The following is a 21,229-nucleotide window of genomic DNA, read 5'->3' as shown; positions in this document are numbered from 1 at the left end:
CCTAGTGCTGACGGATTATTGCCAATATGATAATCACGATTATTAGTTCATTTTAGGGACATTTCTTTTTAATGTAATTTCGCATTTAAATAAACAGAGAAACGCTTGCAGCTCCATGTTGTGCTGCATTCAGGCTCATGTACAACTTTAGTTAGTCGTGTTGCTTTGCGGGGCAGACGCATGTTTCATGACCTCTTTGCTGATTGTCTCTTGCTTAACATTAGAGCCCAACCGATCTATTGGTTAGCTGATTTTATTGACTGATATTGGCATATCGCAGATATATTGGTATCGGCGAATATGTCCTCTGATATGCTCAGATATTATTACATTAGAGATGTTTCGGTCCTGAACGATTCGTTCAAAAAGAACGAATCTTTTCAGTGAACGGAATGATCCATTCACTTTCATGCATCAAAGTCGTTCCTTTCGTTCACTTGGCTCCGCTCGCGGCTCCCCACTTCTTGTTTTAGGAAACCAGACTGATTGATGTTAGCACGAGCCAATTGCGTTTCAGAGGAGGGCTGTTTGTATCACATCTAATGTATCAAATCACCATCATTGGTTAGGAGAACGACTGAACGTATCGCTTGACCGATCGTCTCTCTCTCTCTCTCTGTCTCTCCCTCGCTCTCGTTCACTGAACGAAGATCATTCTCGTTCACTGAACGAAGCGAGCGAACCGATTAGGTGCATCTGTGTATACAGGTCAATTCACAGATGTGTAAACCACTGACAGATGAACACAAACTAAACTATGTTTATTTACTTATTTAGAAATTATAATGTCAGAAGGTTTTGTAATGGGCAAGTTGGGCCAAGTAGACCAGTAATGCAATGGGAGCCGTATTTTTCGTGAACGAGTGAGAGTGAGTGAGTTACGGGTAAACCGGAAATGTCACTGAACGACCTGGTGAACGAATGTAATGAACGAATCGTTCAGCTGAACGAGATCCGAAGATCCGGGTCACTGAAGTGAACGAGAGTTGACATCTCTATATTACATACATTTTAGCAGAATATAAAACATCAAGTGATGCCTGGTCAAGTGTAAGGCAGTGTCATTGTGTTTATTAACAAACAGAGGACACTATGATTATTTTCAGCACATGGGTCAGGCCCATAGCTCTTCATATGAAATACAGCTGGACTCAAGAAATGTAACAGCCTCCTCACTCATGGTTACAACTGTCCACCAGCTCAAAAATTACAGTTACCAACATATGCTAACATATGTTCTGAACAGACACATTAAAAGCACTAACAAATATCATTGTTTGCATTTTGGAACCTAAAACGGCAAACTTAAAAACTTAAACCGCTCAGTCAGCACTAGGCGGCAGGCATGATGGGAAATGAGGAAATGAGAAATCCAGCATTGGTCGGGCTCTTCTTAACATCACTCGCCCCAAACCTGAAACACCTCCAAACAAGCGCTGACGAGCCGTTTCAGGGGACCGGCTCTTCGTCTTCTGTTCCACACATTTGACTTTAGTCTCTCCGACCGTCTCTGTTGTTTACTCGTCCACTCTAAACTGCTGCCGCGAGGTAGGCGCTCATCACATGACATGCCAGCTCCCCCAAAAGTGAAGCCCAAACCTCTCCAGCGCCCCCTGGGGGAGGGGCTGTTAGTTTAGGGAGCGTTTGATTTGAAATGCAGCAGAGTTTTCTACAGGCGGAGTGTTTTAAACGTCAATATCACCGTCAGTCATGTTTATTAAATCGTGGGAAGACAAAATCATGATTGGGATTAGTATTTGATTCATTGTGCAGCTCTACAACACCCCTCAATGCAAATTGGAGCAGCTGCAAAAACACTTGACACCGGAGAAAGTCTTGTTGCCAAGAGAAACTGCTCTCTCAAAACTTCAGTGTATCTTCAAAGCAAATTAAAAAAGCACAGATTTTATTTTTTGTCATACCTTTATAAGAACATATTAATGATAGGTTTATTATAACAGGTTAGTTCTCATTATACTTATTACAGACTTTTCTGTATTTAGGTTACACAGTATCTTAAACCGTATTCTTCCTTTCCTTCTCTCTGTTTGTTCAGATCGGGCAGTTGGTGTTTAAGGGGATGAAGCGTCTGAACAGGATCCAGTCTCTGGTGTTTGAGACGGCCTACAACACCAACGAGAACCTCCTCATCTGTGCTCCAACCGGTGCCGGTAAGACCAACATCGCCATGCTTACCGTCCTGCACGAGATCCGCCAGCATCTGCAGCCCGGCGGCGTCATCAAGAAGGATGAGTTTAAGGTCTGACTCAAACACACAAATAACAGTTACATTTCATAATACACTTGTTATACCTGAACTCACTGTAATGAGACTGTCTGGCGAAGTCGCAACATTTAAAAGGATTTGTGTGTAATGTTGCAGAATGTCTGCGATAGCTGCTAAATGTCTCTGCAGTTCCTCCTCCCCAGAGTCTGTGGACGTGACTCACACACCCCATGCAGAGATTCAGATGTAATCCTCAGAGATTTGGATGCTTGGAAGCTTTCTGATGGTTTCATGTCGAGGATAGTTGGATTTACTGCACAGCAGTTCTGTTCAACTTTTTGTTTCTTCGTTAGTGTAAAATGATCAGAACTACATGTTGAGCAATGGTGCATCTTAAAATCTGACAGGAAGACACTGATAGCCATTTTTCAGGCTCTCTAGGTCTCTATTATTGCTACTTGATCACAGGAGCACAGGAGATATTTCTTTAGGGAAAGTATGTCTCAAATGATCAGATGGGGCTGTTGGCCCGTAGGTGGGAGTTTTGCACTTATCATTTGCCAAAGTCTAACGACATGCAGTTATATACATTAAATTATTAATGTCATAGTACAGCCAACAACCTCATCAAGCTCATACTCAGCTCTATAAAGATGTCTTATATGGAGTTAACTTATATTTAAATATAAAGGATCTCAGGTACTGAATTACATTTTGTTTTCTGGGAAACCATCGGCCACCAGCAGAGCACATTTCAACTGATGAAGTTAGTTTTTAAATTTTCCTTTGGTGCCAATTTAATGGATCAAAAGAAGTCTCCTTATTAAAGAACTTGATCTGCAAAAAAACATTTAATAGATAAACAGTAAAAGTTTCCTTCTATTAAGAAAAAATCCAGGTTTGGATTTTATAGCTCCGAAAAAAATAAAGAGACCACTCCAAAAACATGTTCTTCTCTGGTTCTCCTATTTACAGGTTTGTGTTTGTGTCAAACACTTCTAACTTTTGCTTTATTGTAAACAACATTTCTCCTCTTCCAGATCTAATCTTCTCATTGAGGTCTTTTATCTGCAGAAAATGACGACTGGTTAAGAAAACCAAACAATGTTTTTCAGAGCTGGAATAATGCAAAGTAAACAAGTTCATGCTTAAACAGCAGAATACTAATGCATCTCTGCATGCTCTCCTCCAGTCTGTCACAGTGCTGCTGGGTGACGTTAGGCCGCTCTTGGAGCAGCTCGGCTTTGCTCGCTGGCTTGTGACGTCCATCTTCCTCTTGATCACATTCAGGAGGTTTTCAGTGGTTCACATCTGCGTTTAAAAAATTTGAGTGGTCTCTTAATGTTTTCCAGAGCTTTATGTTTCATATAGCTCACCTGTACTGTGAAACTCGCCTTTGTGCCTTCTACCTTCAGAACCTGCAGTAAATTCTTGCCTGCAGTAAGAGGATGTCCTGCTAATCCAGCCATTTTAGGTGGATCGGTATTGACAATTTAATGAATTCCTGATTTGTTACAGTTACAGTAGCTGAAAGGAAAGTCTATTTAAACACTGGAAGATGCTAAACCTTAACCCTAAAAACAAAGGAGTTGTACAGTGGAGTTCCAGTTTTGGAATATATGTTGATTACATTTTCTTTACTAATGATTATTTACTATTAATTTTTTATTAACTTGCCTTGTCATAGTGTAAGGGATGATTCAGTTTAAAGGATATCCATGTGTTTTTTAAGTGGGTCATCCTGTTACAGAAAAGGATCCCTACAGAGATCGACATTCTTATTAAAGACTAAGGTGCTTTGTAAAATCCAGAAACAGTTGTTGCATCGCTCTTTTCAAAGCCACCAGACTCCATTGACAAAAACAGTAACCAGTATTATTCCAATCTACTGCTGCCTTTATTTGTTTGTTTTATTGTTTATTTTATTTTTATTTTAACGTCTACATTTTTTTGGATCCTCTCCATAATGTTGTCCAACAGTTAGCATAACAATCTGAGCCTGTCAGTGGTAAACAAAAGCAGTTTTGGTAGACGTACTTTGATTGGATGCATTTCTGCAGAGATTATGTTACAGCCCTGTTTTTAGGCTGTCTGCTGAAGATCCTAAAATATGTAAAAATAGTGACGAAAAGTCTGTTTGAAAGGACTTTGTGGGGATGGCTTGATCAGATATGATTTACAGCGACCTGTCATCATATTTTGATTCATATACAGGTAATTGTAAGACCCACCCACTTTGGAAAGCGCTCAGATAATACTAAGGACGTCAAAATCTGTACAGTAAAATAATAAAAACTGTCAAGCCCCATCACTCAAAAATGGACTTGGAAATACGGTTTTAGGGACTTTAATGCTCAGCTTTAGAGCTGTAACAATGTTTAAAATTCTTTACTCATTTGAAAATTAAAGGATCAAATAAGGCGGCAAAAACAAAATGATGAGACCTTTACCTGCACGACTTTCACCCACAGATTCTGACTGTGATTCTGCTTAATGCATGTCTGTCTTTGTCGTTGCTCTTCAGATTTTAGATTAAGTGTTAACTCCTGAACATTTTGATGCACAAAAGTAAATACAGAAACACTTGTAAGATAAAAAAGATATGGAAGTCACACGTCTCACAGTGTAACATTTAAAACACATTCACATAAAAAATTCAAGTCCAAAAGGCTTTGTTGTCTTTGATGTAGGCTTACACACACACACACACACACACACACACACACACACACACACACACACACACACCCGCTAGCCAGTGACAATGGCCACTTTTCATACATCACCATTAAAGCTCACCCATGCAGGTGGCTGGCGTCATATTTCTCAATAAATTGTGATTTGTGCAGGTTGCCAGTGAACAAATGATCCCGCCTGTGTTTGTTCATTTATCACCACAGTGTCCTTCCAGTCCCACTCTGCTGTGCTGCCCCCCTCCACATCTCAACCACACCCCCATCTTAAACTCCCCCACTCTCTCCCATTCATCTCTATGCCCCCCCCCCCTCTCTGCAGATCATATACGTGGCTCCGATGAAGGCCTTGGCAGCTGAGATGACTAATTACTTCAGTAAGCGTTTGGAGCCACTGGGCATCACTGTTAAAGAACTCACTGGAGACATGCAGCTAACCAAAGGAGAGATCCTACGAACGCAGGTACACACACACACACTCACACACACACACACACACACACACACACAGACTGAGAGTTCTGTCATGTCTCAAAATAATAGCTCAAACTAATAGCACACAAAGTAGTCCCTCCTCCAGCTTCCCTCTGCTACACTTATTCAGGATGTTCTCTAGCACCCCCAAGTGGATTAAATGATGACATTTATTAAAGGCCATTTCATCATCGATCCTCCAGAAGCATCAGTCACTATTCTCCCAATTACTGGTCACACATGTAACTTAACCTCATGTCTAATTTATTAACAGCTGCTTGTCGATGAGTTTGACTTGTCTTCAATTAGAGAACAAATGAATGATGATAAAAGAGTCTCCATGAGTGTGTTTGTCTGCACACAGCCTGGCAGGTTTAATATCCCTGACTGAATTATCTGCTGTATTAAAAAGTAATGTTTATTCACATCTTGATATTTTAGTTACAGACTACTCTACTTGGGCTCTCCGGCTTCCTCCCACAGATGACTGATTAACATTTAATTATTTTACTTGAAAACAGACCACTACTGTTTTGATTAGTTACCTTATTTTGTTTAGTTTTTTTAAGAATGGGAACCAAAAAATAAAATGAAAGACATTTTTTAAATAATAAAACTATATAATCTTTCGGCTTTCCGGGAGACCAACTTTGCAGCCGACTCTTTATTCTAATTAACTGAAAACACATTTGGTGAAAATGACTTCATAAAGAGCGAGTTAACTGACAGTTCGTTCAGCAAAAAAACACTGGTGAACATTTAATATAATGGAGACGAGGCTCGACCTGAAGACACATCCTCAGGTGTCTGACAAAGCATTTTTGTTACCTAATCAGCAGAGACATGGGCTGATGCTCAAAGACTTTTAAGAAGCTCAAAAGAGACTCCTTGGTCAGGCTGTATTACATATTGAAGAAAAATTGCAGCACTTAAAAACCTGGGCTCTATTTTTAACATATTGTGGAGTTGAAATGACTAATAGGTACAAAAGTTTTGGACTAGCTTCAGCTGGCAGTCGTGAAACAGGCTGCAATGTAATGCCCGATAAAAGTACATCACTAAAAGTTGAAAGTCTGTAAGAGCTGAATTGTCTGACAACATTACAGAAATGTTTCCAATAGAGTTTTACCTTTGTTAAAAGAGTAGGATCCTTCACTTAAACAAGAAACAAAACAAAAAACTGGATTTGTTAGCTGTTTGTATTATTGTGTGACATTGGTGTTTTTATTTTAGATTTTCTTTTGGCCATTTTGCCTTTATTAGACAGGACAGCTGAAGAGAGACAGGAAATATGGGGAGAAGAGAGTGGGGGGTGACATGCAGCAAAAGGCTGAGGGCATAAGTGGAGCCTGTGGCCGCTGGGCTGTGCACTGTTAACTCTGTATCTACCAAGCTGCAACCTCTGGTGTTGAAAAAATGAAGCCAATGCAGAAGTGCAAAAAACTGCAGTTCCTCAAGTGTCCACTTGAGGATCCAGAAAACAAGAAATAACATTATGGCAGATGGGAAAATGCCAATTTCTACAGCAGATATAAACATGTTTACAGGCTGGTACAAAAAAACATAGCTAATTTTCTTGTTCAAGATAACTCTACGGGTGGTGAATTTTTTATAACACTACCGTTTTAACTAAATTAAGCCTTAAATTATAGGGGCCGGCTCACCTGAGTGACAGGTAGGAGCTGCTGGCTGTCTGCTAGACGTCAACACAGACACTGAGCTTTACTTCACCTGTTTGTGTTGTTGAAGACTTTTGGGGATTTTTTTATTCATATTTGGACAAATAATCTGTCTCTGTGGGATGTATTTATTTATTAACTCTCTGGCTTGTTTGCCTGTATTAATCATCAGCCAGTAAATAGGAGTCAGAAGTCGTTGGCTTTTCCCCAGAGAGATCACAGTGGACCATAGTGATAAGAAGACCGGTTACTTTACGTTTCCTAGTACAAGTCGTTCACCCCCAGCTATCTCACCAGGCGAGCGAGCGGCGAGTCCGCTTCCTATTTAGCCTGATAGATAACAAACAGCAGTCAGTCACAACAAACAGAATCTCCTCTGTGGTTAAACCAGCTCATTTACGAGCTAATGGATCAGACACCCCTCCCTCCTCTCCGGCTCCATCCTTTCATCCAAATTTGGTCACTTCAGGCTCCAGTAAACCAACGTGGCGGCGGCCATATTTCGGCTTCATTTACACAGTCGAAGAACCAATGGGCGACGTCACGGTGGTTACGTCCATTATTCATACAGTCTATGGTATCTTCCCACTGAGCTAAACGAGCACCCCAACATTGATGTTTTAAATGATTCGATTTAGATCCAAGAAAATATTTGTAAAGGCAGTGGTCGGCTGTCTGTGCACTCAAGCGTAATGTTGCAGCCATTACAGCCTGTGTCATAGCTGCATGCTGAAGAAATCTACTGAATCTATTACTCATTTAGACTCTAAAGTATCTTAAAATAGGACCCAGGTTTAAAAATAATGGAATTATGTTTCAACATTTTATTGTAGGGGCGCTGGTTTAGCTCGTTGGTAGAGCAGGCGCCCCATGTACAGAGGCAATGTCCTCCACGCACTGATCCCAGGTCGACTCCTGGTCTGCAGATCATGTGGTGCATGTCATCCCCCACTCTCTACTCCCCAGCTTCCTGTCTCTCTTCAGCTGACCTAATGACCAAATAAAGGCAAAAGCCAAAAAATAATCTTTAAAAAATAAAGATATTATTTGAAAGGATCAAAGGTGTAAAAGTAACATGTCTTTACACTCATGGACATCCTTCAATAACTTGTCATCACTCGCATGTGCCTGTGGGATCTTTTGTATTATACAGGAGGAGGTAAGGAAAGCCGCCAGACGCCTTAACTTTCCCCACATTCAGTAGAATTACTGATTCCTCACTCAAGGTTTCATGTTCAAAGCAGCACTTCTGTCTGCACTTAGTAGTAGTTACCATGGTTACAGCGTAGTAAAGACAAAAAAGTGTCTGTGGTGATAATGCTGCATCAGAATAAGAAAGAGGCAGAGAGCAGGGAATCTGAGTCTGAAGGAAGAACTGGAGCTTTTGCATTTTCTACCATCAAACGTTTGAAACGAGAGCTTATTTCTGCACGTCAGAGCACTTTAACAAATCATGTAGTTATCGACACAAGAGCTCTTTATTCATGTTGTTAACTATTATTTATTATGAAATACAATACTGATGAATATCAAAGCATTCTCTATTGTGTTCTCTTTACTAGATGGCTTTTACACAAAAAACTTAAAAATAAGATTCCAGATTGCTCCAAAATCACAGAACAAAAATAACAGTTAATAACCAAATATCAACTCAGATAAGTAAAATATAAAATAGATAGTATAAATGCAACAGAGACAGTGACTAATAGAATAACAATATTACAATAAGTTATAGACAAAAGTAAGCAGAAAGTAATTTGCAGTGATAATAATAAGCACTTAAAAACAGCACCAGATCATGAATGTAGAACTAGTGCATGATATTAAACATCATATCAAAAGATAGTGAAAGCAATATTACTTTTTATCACTATCTCATAAAATAATGTATAATATCATGCACTAGTTTTACATCCATTACCTGATGCGATGAGTGTAGTTATTGGCCCTGTCTTTATGGCGGTTCTGCCACAGCGCCATAATGACGCTCCGCTGTTATGCCCCACTGTGTTCCTGCCTTGCGGAAAACAAAACACACACACCTCGTAAACAAACAACGCCGTTTACACTGACGCCCTTTCGCCTCTGTTACCACCTCCAATGCCGGCTCAGAGGTAGAACCCCTTCCCCCCACCGTACCACCTCTGTGCGTTTTACATTAAAGACGAGGCGTAACAGAGGCGTGATAATCCCGCCTTGAACTGACACAGTGTATAAGGGTCTATTGTCTTTATGTTAAAAAGCTCAGATAGCTAAAGCTCTGTATGTAACTCAATCCCACACAGCTGCCTCAAATACTCACTACGTTTTGCAGTGAAGTAATCACCTTACACAGACCAGGATAAATCACTTAACTTCTCCTGATGTTAGTGTTGTATAATTCAGCTGTTTTGTTTTGTGTAACAGCAGCTGTAAGGCATTTATGTACTTTCACCACTGTATTTGGAAACTCACCCAAAAACTACAGACGCTTCTTCTGCTGTATGAAAGGTAGCTATAGGTGAGCCCTCATGATGTATGTCCACGTTTCATTGGGTCCTTTGAGGCCAATATTTTGCGTTAGCCTCGTCTAAATGAGCTGGCTCTCCCTTTTCATGCGGTCAAAAGCCGCCCTGTTACTTGACGAGCAAAGTCGCATTTGGTTTTGCGAACGTGGCAGCTGTCATAGTTTCCTCCTGAAACACAAAGACTGAAACTCTGCAGTGGCGGAAGCAAACAGACATTCAATGCACACACTCAAGTCTTAAACAAAAAGGGCGTAGCCTCATTAAAGAAAGGAAAAATGGGAACATAGCAATTTCAGCGTCCGCTATACAATATTGTATTACTATATTGTTATCGCAACAACCACAGAATGCTCTATTAATCCAGTTGGAGTTACATTTGCTAATAACTACAGTGAAAAGGTATTTTTGGGGGGAAATACAGATCATTAATAAATCAACAACTATGTAACTCAGTAAGTGGTCAATTAAACTCTGGGATCCATTCCTGCCTTTGCATGATACATCTTCTGCGTTGTTGTGAATTGAACCTCAGCTATCTCAGAGAGAAAGCCTGGTGTGCCGGAGTTTCTTTCTGTAATGTAGAAGAGGATGGATTTATTATAACGAGGCCAAAAAAAGGGAATGAAAGCTGTAGGTTGAGCACATATTAAGTGAGAGAACCTGACTCCTGCAGCTCAGAGGGAAGCCGAGGGTGGTAGATCCAGCCTGAAAGACTGAGAAGGTTGGGAAAACATGCATATCTGTTAAATCCAAAGAATTTGGATTTGAGAGATTGCAGTGCTTAGAGTTAAAGTTTATAAGCCTTGTGGGACTTATGAATACAAAAAAGGAAAGGTTGGGCTTGGTGTGTGCAGGTGGTGCTGGGGTTTATTCCTATGAAATGAGGCCAATTCCAGCTAATCTGAAGGTGTATTAAAGTTGCATTTCTATCATGGCATGTGAAAAGATTTCACAAAGAGAATGATTAGTCAGATTCACGGCACTCTCTCTCTTCACTTAGCCTTCGGTCTGACTACGTTAGTGTCAGTGCGTTTACACAAAGTGGTGAGTGAAGAGGGCTGTCCACATTTAACAGGCCCGAGTGATGCCACGCTCTGTAACCTTGGCTGTCTTCTGTCTCTCCTCAAAGTCCTCACTGCCTCTTTCATCAGGAGCTTTTGATGTACAGCGTGGAGAGGGGGTTCTGGCAGGACTTCAACCACTCGCAAGGTGTATGAAAGCTGGCAAGAGGGATCAAAACTCAACCAATACTTGTTGTATTAAGAGCTTACCTATTGTCAGACTGACTTGTTTCGTCCTGCGGCCTTCTTCAGGGTCAATACACAACGCTTTACATAAAACAACCGACTAAGACAAGCATAGAAGGATGAGTAAAACACAAACAGTCACATATAGGTGATTAACAGCAGGCAACTGGCTACTCACACGAATGTGGTCATAAGTGTACGAGAATTTTGTTTAGGATCAGATTTTTGAATGCTGTATATCAGTGACACCATATTTAGTCCACATAGAGAATGGGGTGTCTACAGGGAGGCAGCTCAGATGTTCTCAGTAAGAATTCTCTTGGATCAGAGATTGTTGGATGTTCAAGGATTTAAAGAAACTGTTAGATTACATACATTTTAATGCCACTCGTGAATTTGTATATGTATGAGAAGTGCATTGATATCTCTCCTGTCATCTTGTACACAGTAATACACAGCATACAGTTGTAATATCACACGAGATGATCTGTAGTTTCATACATTTCATTAATTTCCACAAGTAAACTGTCATTTGGTATGACTGTAGCAATTTAACAAGAGAGCAGGAAAGCTGTTCCTTCTAGAACTGTTGTATAAAAGCAATAGCACACTGGAGGCTGTGCTGTTATCTTTAATATACACACGACACGTATGCGCATAAATCACGGTCACACGCATGGAAATACAGACAGATCGTATCTGTATTTATTCAGTGAGGAGACTGCATCTAAGTTTTTTTTTAATATGGGACGAGCCGATGAGAGGGACGGCGCGATCCGTATGATCCATAGTGTGATCCTAGCAGTTTATCTGAATTTATAATGTGATCCAGCAGTGAGCAGTTTATAATGAAGCAGCGCAGTGACTGATCTGTGTGTTTCTCAGGCTCTGCCCCTGACTTAATAGCGTTGTGATCGGTCCCGTATTTCCATGAAAACCCTTTATAAAGCATAAAATACGTCTACACGCTGGGACTGAGATGAGCCGGAGGTGATCCACGCGGAGGTTTCTCAGAGTTATCACGCCGCGTTGGGTGGAGACAGACATTAGGAGAGGAGCAGATATGACGCAGACCTGTGTGTGTTTTCATGCTCATACCTGAATCAGTTACGTTGCGATCCGTCCGTCTTTTTGCGCACAGTTAAAGTATATCAGGGTTCACGATCAAAGTTTCACAGGATGCGAAGCCAGGGTTGCCAGGTCCGCGCCTTCTCCAGCTGAATTGGGCGACTTTTGTCCTTAGAGGCGCGAGGCCCTGTGTGGTTGCACACTTCGTACAGCCCATTCGACGGTTCTGACTCTATGTATGTTTAGAATGTCACAGACATCTATTGGGTTTCACGGCCCGGTGCTGAACAACCTACGGCCCGGTACCGGTCCATGGACCGGGGGTTGGGAACCCCTGCTTTAGACCGGAGGTCTTGGGAAGTGCCTATAGAATGGCAGTCAGGGGTGGTGGTTCCCATTTTTAAAAAGGGGGGCCGGAGGGTGTACTCCAGCTATTGGGGTATCACATTACTCAGCCTCCCGGGGAAGGTTAGTCCTGGGTGTTGGAAAGGAGGCTCCAGCCGACCGTCGAACCTCGGATACAGGAGGAACAATGCAGATTCTGGGCCATGTAACAGTGAACCAACTCTTGACCCTTGCAGGATTGCTGGGGGGGGTCATGGGAGTATGCTCATCCAGTTTACATGTGTTTTGTGGACTTGGAGAAGGCCTACGATCGTGTCCCCCGGGGGTCCTGTGGGGGGTACTGCGGGAATATGGAGTACCGGGTCTGCTTCTACGGGCCATCAGGTCTGTGTATAACCAAAGTGAGGGCTGTGTCTGCATACTCAGCACAAAGTCAAAGTCATGCACAGTGTTGTTTTACTCTATGTTTGCACTTGTTGGAGTTCTTTTGTCCAATCAAAAGTCCCACTCGTAACAAACTTTAATCATTTTGAATCTTTTTTACCTCTGGAAATGGGATTGTTACATCCCAACATTCTTTGGATAGTGGGGAATTGCTTTGTGTCGTAACAGTAATCTTAGTGTGTCCCACAATGATAACCTCTCATTGTGTATAAGGAAGCTGAGGTGGTAAGATTGAGACTTACATATCTTGTTTCTTATGAAAGTGATATTGAATTACATTCATACTATTCATCAGTTTGACTCGATATTGTTTAGGGCATGTTTTTCTTTTTGTTGTATAGTGAAATTCAAAGAGAGACCGGAGAAGTTGGAAGAGAGACGGGGCATGAAATGTAGCGAGGGGCTGGAATCAAACCTGCTTCACCAGGCACTCTGAAGTATTATTTTTTTGACTTCATAACTCAGTCTGACATTGTTTTCATGATAAGGCTGAACACTGCTTTCCAGACTGCTGATGAGCAGGTGCAGTTGGGAGATGTTTGCAGGGCTGTTTGTGTTAAACCTGAACAGATTTTTAGATATATTTATATATTTCTTTCTTTCTGCTTTCTCAATAAGAATTGGATCCAACCTTACTAATCAGTATGCATGTCACATCATACTGCACAATGCATTGTTTGGATTTCTGAGTCTACATTTACCTGTAACACTCCAACAATGGAGCTCTTTAGGGTGGACTTTTAAAACTTTCATCAACATCTGTCATATCAGTTAAAGAAAAGGGTGATTAAAGACTTTTTATTGTTTCCCCCCAATCCCCCCCCGACTCTGGCACAGGATGGCGGTGTCATGTTTTGCCTGATTTGTCTTCTACAGCCTGTTGGCTTCCACATATAGCTTAAACTCAAATGGCGATTACCAGTTTCAGTGTATGTAGGCTCACTGTGTTATTGTATTTTTTTTTTAACCTGAAAACATTTCTGCACAGTGACGTAGAAACCCCACCACGTTTTTGTGGCGGTGTAATTGCAGTGGACGCAGACACAACAGCATGAAAGCTCACAACTGTGAGTAGGCACCGACGTAGGCTCTGCAAAGCTTCGAAACACAAGTGTAATCCAACCTACAATTGTTTGGTTAGCTCAGGCGTTTTTCTTAATGAGTAAACAGTAAGGGTAACGCCAGACCTTTGAATCACTTTAGATAAGGAACCAGGGTGCAGTGATTGTTAACATTGGCAAAAACAGCTTTTGGAAAAAAAAAAATGCAATCTTATGAAAATATGTTTATTGCTGCGATGGCAAGATCTGTAGTTCTCTCTCTCTCTGGAGGAAGCAATGACTCATGTTCAAAGAATGTGTTTGAGCTGAAAACCAGCAGAAACAGGAGGCTAGTCTGTTCAGCATGCCAGCCAAGAATCATTTGAAATGGGTTAATGCGCCCTCAGTTTGTTCTAACAGGCTACTGTGGGCCTGATGCACCTTTCTACCAGTCTATGACTCTTAATCTTTCTCTATTAAAAATGAATTATTTAGTTTTTGTCTGCTCTTTAAGCCCCAACATCATCCAACCAGATGTAAAGAACAGTTCTCATTGTTATCCTGTTTCTTATATTAAGCTAATTGTGAGTGGTATTCCTCTGATCACGCATAAGAAAGCACAGAGACGCACACACACACACACACACACACACACACACACACGCCGTTTTGCATGACAATGCAGCATTGACTAGGTTTTCATTACTGCTTGCCTCAATAATCCGTTAGTTGATCACATTTCACAATCCAGTAAATGTCTTTCTCTAACGTCCCCACTCCATGTTCCTCCCACCCACCTCTTCCTCCCACATCCTCCCCTCACCATGGCTGCGATAGTCACCATGGAAACTGAACGGGTTTGGAGGGATGCTGCCATGTGGATGCCAGTGTGCGGGTGGGTGGTATCCTGGGACTTCCAGGCCCTCTTTCCTCTCCGTCCAGAGAGGAAATATCAGTTAATGACATCCAAGAAGGAGCCGCCTCACAGCCAGACAGTTCTCTTGGAAAGGCAGAAGGAAAGTCAAGTCAAGTCACATGCAGAGAAATAGCTGCTGATGTGTTTCAGCCAGTTTGGCCTCCGTTTTATTTTTAAACTGGAGAACAAAGCTTTTAATGACAGAAAGTGTTAATATAAAACCCATAAAAGGCAAGTCATTACTGAAATGTCATGTGAGTCATTGCAGATAGAATAGAATAGTTTTAGGAGTAATTAGAAGCTGTAAGTGCTGATAGTTCGGTTGGTTCGTCATGGCCTGTGTAGTGCACGGCTGCACATGCTGACCCCACCACAGCATCTCATCAGCCCCCTTACACTTATTATAGTAACATAAAACGTGTCCAACATAACTTTAAATCTTCCCACCTGAGCCCGGCAGGTGTGATACTGAAATATAAGTCAACTTTCTACTCAAGTAACTTACGTATGCTCTTGAATGACTTACGTTTTGATCTCAAATTCGTAATTGTGCACACAAATGAACAGAGTATGACTTATGTTGTTACCATAACGTGTATATTAGTTTTTAGTTTGTGGGCCGTTTTTAAGTGACTAAATGAACATCAGGCTGTGTTGAAGAAGACTTGAAACTAGAGACTGAGACCATAAACTCATTAGGAACATGTTTATTGAGGGAATAAATCAGGAGGGACTTATGGACTTTTATAGAATCAGACTGCTTTTTTCAACCAGTGGTGTCGCCCCCTGCTGGACATAAGGACGAATCCAGGTTTAAGGCATTTCAGCATTGACTTCACTTTTAAAATCAAGAGGCTACGGTCTATGGTTATTGTGTAACGTTGTTTAGGTAAAAATACCAGCTCTGTACCTCAAAGTATCTTCCGAAGTACCTCATGTACTTGAGATCTTCATTGCCTTGACAGCATTTTACAGTCTGCAGCTTTTGCCTTCACTGTTGAATTGTAAATGTGCACATGATTGATGGCAGCTAAAGCTGGCTAGTCCGATACCTTAATACCAAAACACATCTGCTAGCCTTCCGTTAACATTCTAGATGGCCCTCCTTACCTGAACCTAGCAGACATAATGAAATGATTTGTTCTGATTAAGTTATTTGAGAGCACATAAAACCATACATCTGACATCCCGTAGGCTGTATACAAATACATTTGTATTTCTCCAAGAGCTGCACAATTAATCGAATATTAATCCCGATCAGGATTTTGGCTTCCACGATTAAATAAAGATGCGTTTAAAATGCTCCGCCCGTAGAAACCTCTGCATATCAAATCAGGCGCTCCCTAAACTAACAGCCCCTCCCCCAGGGGGCGATGGAGAGGTGTTGGCTTCACTTTTGGGGGAACTGGCATGTCATGTGATGAGCGCCTACCTCTCGCGGCAGTTTAGAGTGGAAGAGTAAACAACAGAGACGGTCGGAGAAACTAAAGTCAAATGTCTGAACAGAAGACGAAGAGCCGGTCCCCTGAAACGGCTCGTCAGCGCTTGTTTGGAGGTGTTTCAGGTTTAAGGCGTGTGGTGTTAAGTAGAAACAATAATCAGCAAAGAGGTCAGCAAACCTGCGTCTGTATCGCAAAGCAACACGACTAACTTGTTGAAGCAGCTGAAAAAACAGGACAAAGTGCAGCATGATGAGTGTGTGAAGGCCGAGAGGAAGAACCAGCTGCTCCCCGTCCAGAACAGAGACGCTGCACAGAGACACCCTATCCACCCAACTCCCGAAGACACACAGAAATTACAAATGCAATCGCATTCCATTACCATACAATTGTATTAATTATTTGTCTCTAGGAGATGCACTGAATTCAAGTTCAGGGCCAGTTTGGTAGGAATGCAGCACAAAATGGAAACGAAAGCGTGCTGATTATTTAAATGTGAAAGTACAATAAAAAAATGTCCCTAAAATTAATTAATAAATCGTGATCTCAATATTGATCAAAATAATCGTGCAGCCCTTATTTGTACATTACATACAACATTAAATGCCCAAATCACGGTTGAAACAGTTTTATCTTGCATAAAAACAATAAAATGTAAACACACCTAATAATAGAACAACAAAACATTGACCTCTTTAAATACATTGGGATTGTGAAGTTGAATTTACTTAAATCAAGTGAGTGTATCTCTACCAAGTGATCACAAAGATGACAACACTGGAGTAACACAACATGCATATGCACAGCTTTAAGTAATGTGCCTTGATAAATGGCCCACCTTAAAAATCACCTTTAAAAGCTGTCTAACTAATCACATCATAACCAGCTTTCCTGTTAATGCTGCAGGAAATGTCACAGGTGTCCCCCCATACGCTGAACATTTCTCAGCCCCAGAATTAACAAGGGGAAAATAGACATAAATCACCGAACCTGCCCGGCAGTGGCAGTAATGTGAAACATGTTTGACATTCCTTAAACAAGCTTTTCTACATGTATGAACATAAATCATCAAATCTGCCTCAAGCCAATTATCCTTTCAGAAATTAGCATTTGAAAAACACAATTTATAAGAAGGCACTTGTTGCTCTCAATATCATGTGTAACTAAGAAAATTAGGAATAACGAACGCTAAGTCATCTGTAAATTCTGACGCATTTTCAAATAAATAAATGCTAATCTTCATTTTTTCATACGATACCTTCCTGGTAGAAAACCTTCTCTTCTATAAACAGTCAGTGGCAGAGCAACGAGGGGCGATGGACAAAGAGAAAGTTCTTTTGTCCTTTAAAGAGCTTCACCTTCGCTTCATCCTTGAAGCTCAATGCTCTCACAGACTTGACAACACGTCAATGAGCGCATCAGACACAGTATAAGTATGACCAAAAGCCAAGAAGTCCACAGCTCAGAGGATGGACATCAGGAGTCAGCTTTATCCAGGGTTCACACACACACACACATACACACACACACACACACACACACACACACACTCTGAGTGGCATGTTCTTCTCTGCCTCTGGAGCCTGAAGCTTGTAGGCCTGTTGAAGAAGTAATTTACTTCCTCAGCTCTGCCTGGTCTGTTCTTCCCTCCACCAACAAAACTGGAGCAAGAGTAAGCAGCTCATTTCTGGAGCGATGTGTTTCCTCACCGCCTTCGTATCTCATCAACATAATTTGAAAGAGAACTCAGAACCCTGTTGACTGCTACCATCAGCATTTCCTCCATTTAGTTTAGGAAACTGCTGCGATTCATTCAATATGAACACGATGAGCCGCTTCTACTCCTCAGAGGATAAAGTTTCATAAAGAAGCCGGTCTCAGCTTAACCACGTCACGCAGCTAGGTGACTTTTGAGCTCTGAGCTGTGATGCATGGTGCCAAGATCACAACATTACTCATGGTAATGTGACTGCAAGGGGACGGGATCTGACGGTTCACACTGTTTCCTAGGAAATAAATAAACCATAAAATATAAACTACCCTGATCATGAGGGCAAAGTTTGTTCATGGTTTTAATGAGTAAAGGCAACCGCCACACATTTAACTCCATGTCACAAAAATAACTTTCAATCCGACTAGGAAATTTGTTAGGTGAGAAGGTTTGAAAGAAGAGAAACACACCCATATTTGGGGCAGCTGTGGCTCAGAGAGTCGTCTTTCAATCGGAAGGTCGGAGGTTCGATCCCCAGCTCCTTCAGGCTACATGTTGAAGTGTCCTTGGGCAAGACACTGAACCCCAAACTGCTCCCGGTGGCATCGCCAATCATGAATGTGATAACTGATTGACAGTTAGGCACTTTACGTAGCAGCCTCTGCCATCAGTGTATAAATGTCTGTGTGTGAATGGGTGAATGTGATATGTAGTATAAAAGAGCTTTGAGTGGTCGCAAAGACTAGAAAAGCGCTATTGATGTACAGTCCATTTAGTCCATATTTATACAGTCTATGGGCCCAACATAACCCAAGATTAATTACACACCAATTTAAAGGAGATGGTGGACTGTCGGCTGCAGAGGAATACACTTTAAATGTAAATGTTTTTGGTTTCAATTTAATCGAATAGCTAGAGAAACACGTTAAAGAAATGTTAAAATAATAGCTTTATTTACAAGACGTTATTTATGTTAGCTACTTAGCTTGCTAGTTAGCTAGCTATCATGGAATGGAATGGACTGTACTTACATAGCGCTTTTCTAGTCTTTGCGACCACTCAAAGCTGCTTTTACACTTCATGTCACATTCATCCATTCACACACACATTCATACACTGATGGCAGAGACAGGCTGCTACGTAAAGTGCCCAACTGTCAATCAGTTACCACATTCACACCCGTTGGCTATGCCGGGAGCAATTTGGGGTTCAGTGTCTTGCCCAAGGACACTTCGACATGTAGCGTGAAGGAGCTGGGGACCTTCCGATTGAAAGATGACCAACTCTACCACTGAGCCACAGCCGACCCAACCGCATCATAACCGCAAGCTACCTGTTGCTAGCCAATAGTATCAGCGTTTGGTGATGCAAGGGTAAGGGCGTCACCAAGACTTGCTGGTGATGCAAACAGGAAATCGACCTTTGTCGACTAGGCCGTCTCATTTCAGTCCTTAGGCGTCTACACAGGCTAACAGTGACTCATCCTTCATATCCTGCGTCCTTCAAAGGGCAATTGAATTGAATCATATCCTGAATTGAGACACCGTGTGTGTATGCAGCCTCCTCTTCTACAAAATCATGACCAACTTAGAGAAAAGCAGGATTTCCTGTGTAGATTAATATAAAATCAAATTGTATTTGTATAGCGTCAAATTAAAATCAAAGTTATCTGGAGACACAGAAAGAGCAGGTCTAGACCGACTCTTTGTTATGTTATTTAAAGAGAGACCCAACATGAATCACCATGAGTAGCACTTTGCTACTCATGGTGATTGGTGCTCATCCAGTCTGCCTCGACTGGATGAGCCGAAAAGTGGGATAGAAGGAGATGCAGGATAGAGACAGGCAAAGAGAGCATCAACATCAACAACAACAGGTAATACATACTTGTGGTTATGATGCCAATCATAGTGGTACACTAGTGTAACGATTAGCAAGAACAGCATGGTCATGATGTAAGGCTGATGATAATGATAAAGTTAACATAGTTAGCATAGTATTTATAAAGGCTGTCGTAATAGTAATTGTAACAGTTGAGGTCAACAGTTCTACTATTAGCATTAGCAGCAACAATAATGTTACTATGGAGAAGCTGGTTATACATTTTTGCAAACCAACAGGCTGACGAGCTGTGTGATAGTTGGTGTCGTTAACCTTCCAAACCATTAGGGTGAGAAACACCCAGCAGCTATTGTAACCTTTAATCTATCAAATATGTATATTATACCCAAAACCACATCCCAACAATGTAAAGTTTGATGTGAAAAGAAGAAGAAAACTTAAAAAAGTAAACTGGATATAAACTCTAAGAATAAAATGACACCTGTTATATTTTATCTTTTTTATACCGTCCTGTGGTTACACAGGGCGTCAATGGTTTTGAGCATCAGCTCTCTGATTTTAATATAGGGCCTGCTTGCAGCTGCAGTAACGGCTGACGTTAATGTAAATTTAACCAAAAAAGAGGCACAGATGTGATGGATTACCTGTCTCATGCAATATTCACGTCTCTAGAGGTTGATTTTTATCGCTCAGTGAAGTGAGCAGAAGTGGGCTCTAAAGTGGGAAATCAATCCAAAATGTTTTGACATGCTTTTAAAAAATAGCCACCTCCCTGATTGCATACAAACGTCCTGCACTCCTCTGCTCTTTATTCAAACATATACAGGCCTCCACTATGCCTGGTGCTCTCTCACTTATTAAATACAATGAGGAGTTTTTCAGGCTGTTCTGTAGACCGTATATCTTCTCTGAAATACTAAGAATCAGTGTGTTTAGATGATTGATTTCAGTCCTGCTGCGATCTTTTGATAAAGAGGCTAAATAACAGCCAAACAATGGAGTGTTTTCTCTAAACCGCCTTGTGTGTGTGTTTGTGAGGCAATTAAAAAAGCCCTTTGGCCTGTGCTTCATTTACCACAGCCTCCATTTAGATTAACCAGTATCTCCAATTAGGAGCAGGCGCTTCCTTTTCTGTGAGCGCCGGCCTCTAATGGCTGGATAGATTGATTTAAATGCAAACTAGAGAGGATTTAATGAACTGCTTTTACAGAGAGAATTTAATAGAAATTTGCACACACACAGACTGACTGACTGCTGAACAGTTCACACAACATTAATTATGCATTTTAGTGCTTTTTATTTTAAGGAGAGAATAAAATTGTACTTTCATAAGCAATGTGCAAATAAATGTCTGTTAAAGTCTGATGCAGGAGAGGCGTGTTGATTCTGTATGTAATCAGATAAACGGAGGAATCATACCGAACACCACAGACTGAAACACAACAGTTCTTTGGATGTAGTGTTTTACAGACTGACATTGACATAAATCTGATAAGCACTGTAAACTGTAGAGCTAATGTAAAACAGCTGAGAGATGTGAATAATGTTCTGCTCTCTTCTATTATGCTGTTGTGATTTAGGTGCTTCTATCTGCATT

General features: G+C 41.2%; 1 protein-coding gene across 1 annotated transcript in view; it reads left to right on the top strand.

Moving 5' to 3' along the window:
- Positions 1 to 21,229, top strand: part of ascc3 (activating signal cointegrator 1 complex subunit 3) — a 161,421-nt gene that overhangs the window by 56,597 nt on the left and 83,595 nt on the right. Inside the window, exons 9-10 of the mRNA XM_069656234.1 lie at positions 2,057 to 2,260; positions 5,243 to 5,383. Of these exons, the coding sequence (XP_069512335.1) occupies positions 2,057 to 2,260; positions 5,243 to 5,383 (345 nt within the window). The remainder of the gene's footprint in view (positions 1 to 2,056; positions 2,261 to 5,242; positions 5,384 to 21,229) is intronic.

This window comes from Semicossyphus pulcher, unplaced genomic scaffold (genome assembly GCF_022749685.1).
Source record: "Semicossyphus pulcher isolate SPU_LCO1_2020_fin unplaced genomic scaffold, fSemPul1.0.p SCAF_9, whole genome shotgun sequence".
In the NCBI taxonomy this organism is placed as follows: domain Eukaryota; kingdom Metazoa; phylum Chordata; class Actinopteri; order Labriformes; family Labridae; genus Semicossyphus; species Semicossyphus pulcher.
The sequence above is the reverse complement of the archived record's forward strand: the minus strand, read 5'-3'. Positions and strand labels throughout refer to the sequence as shown.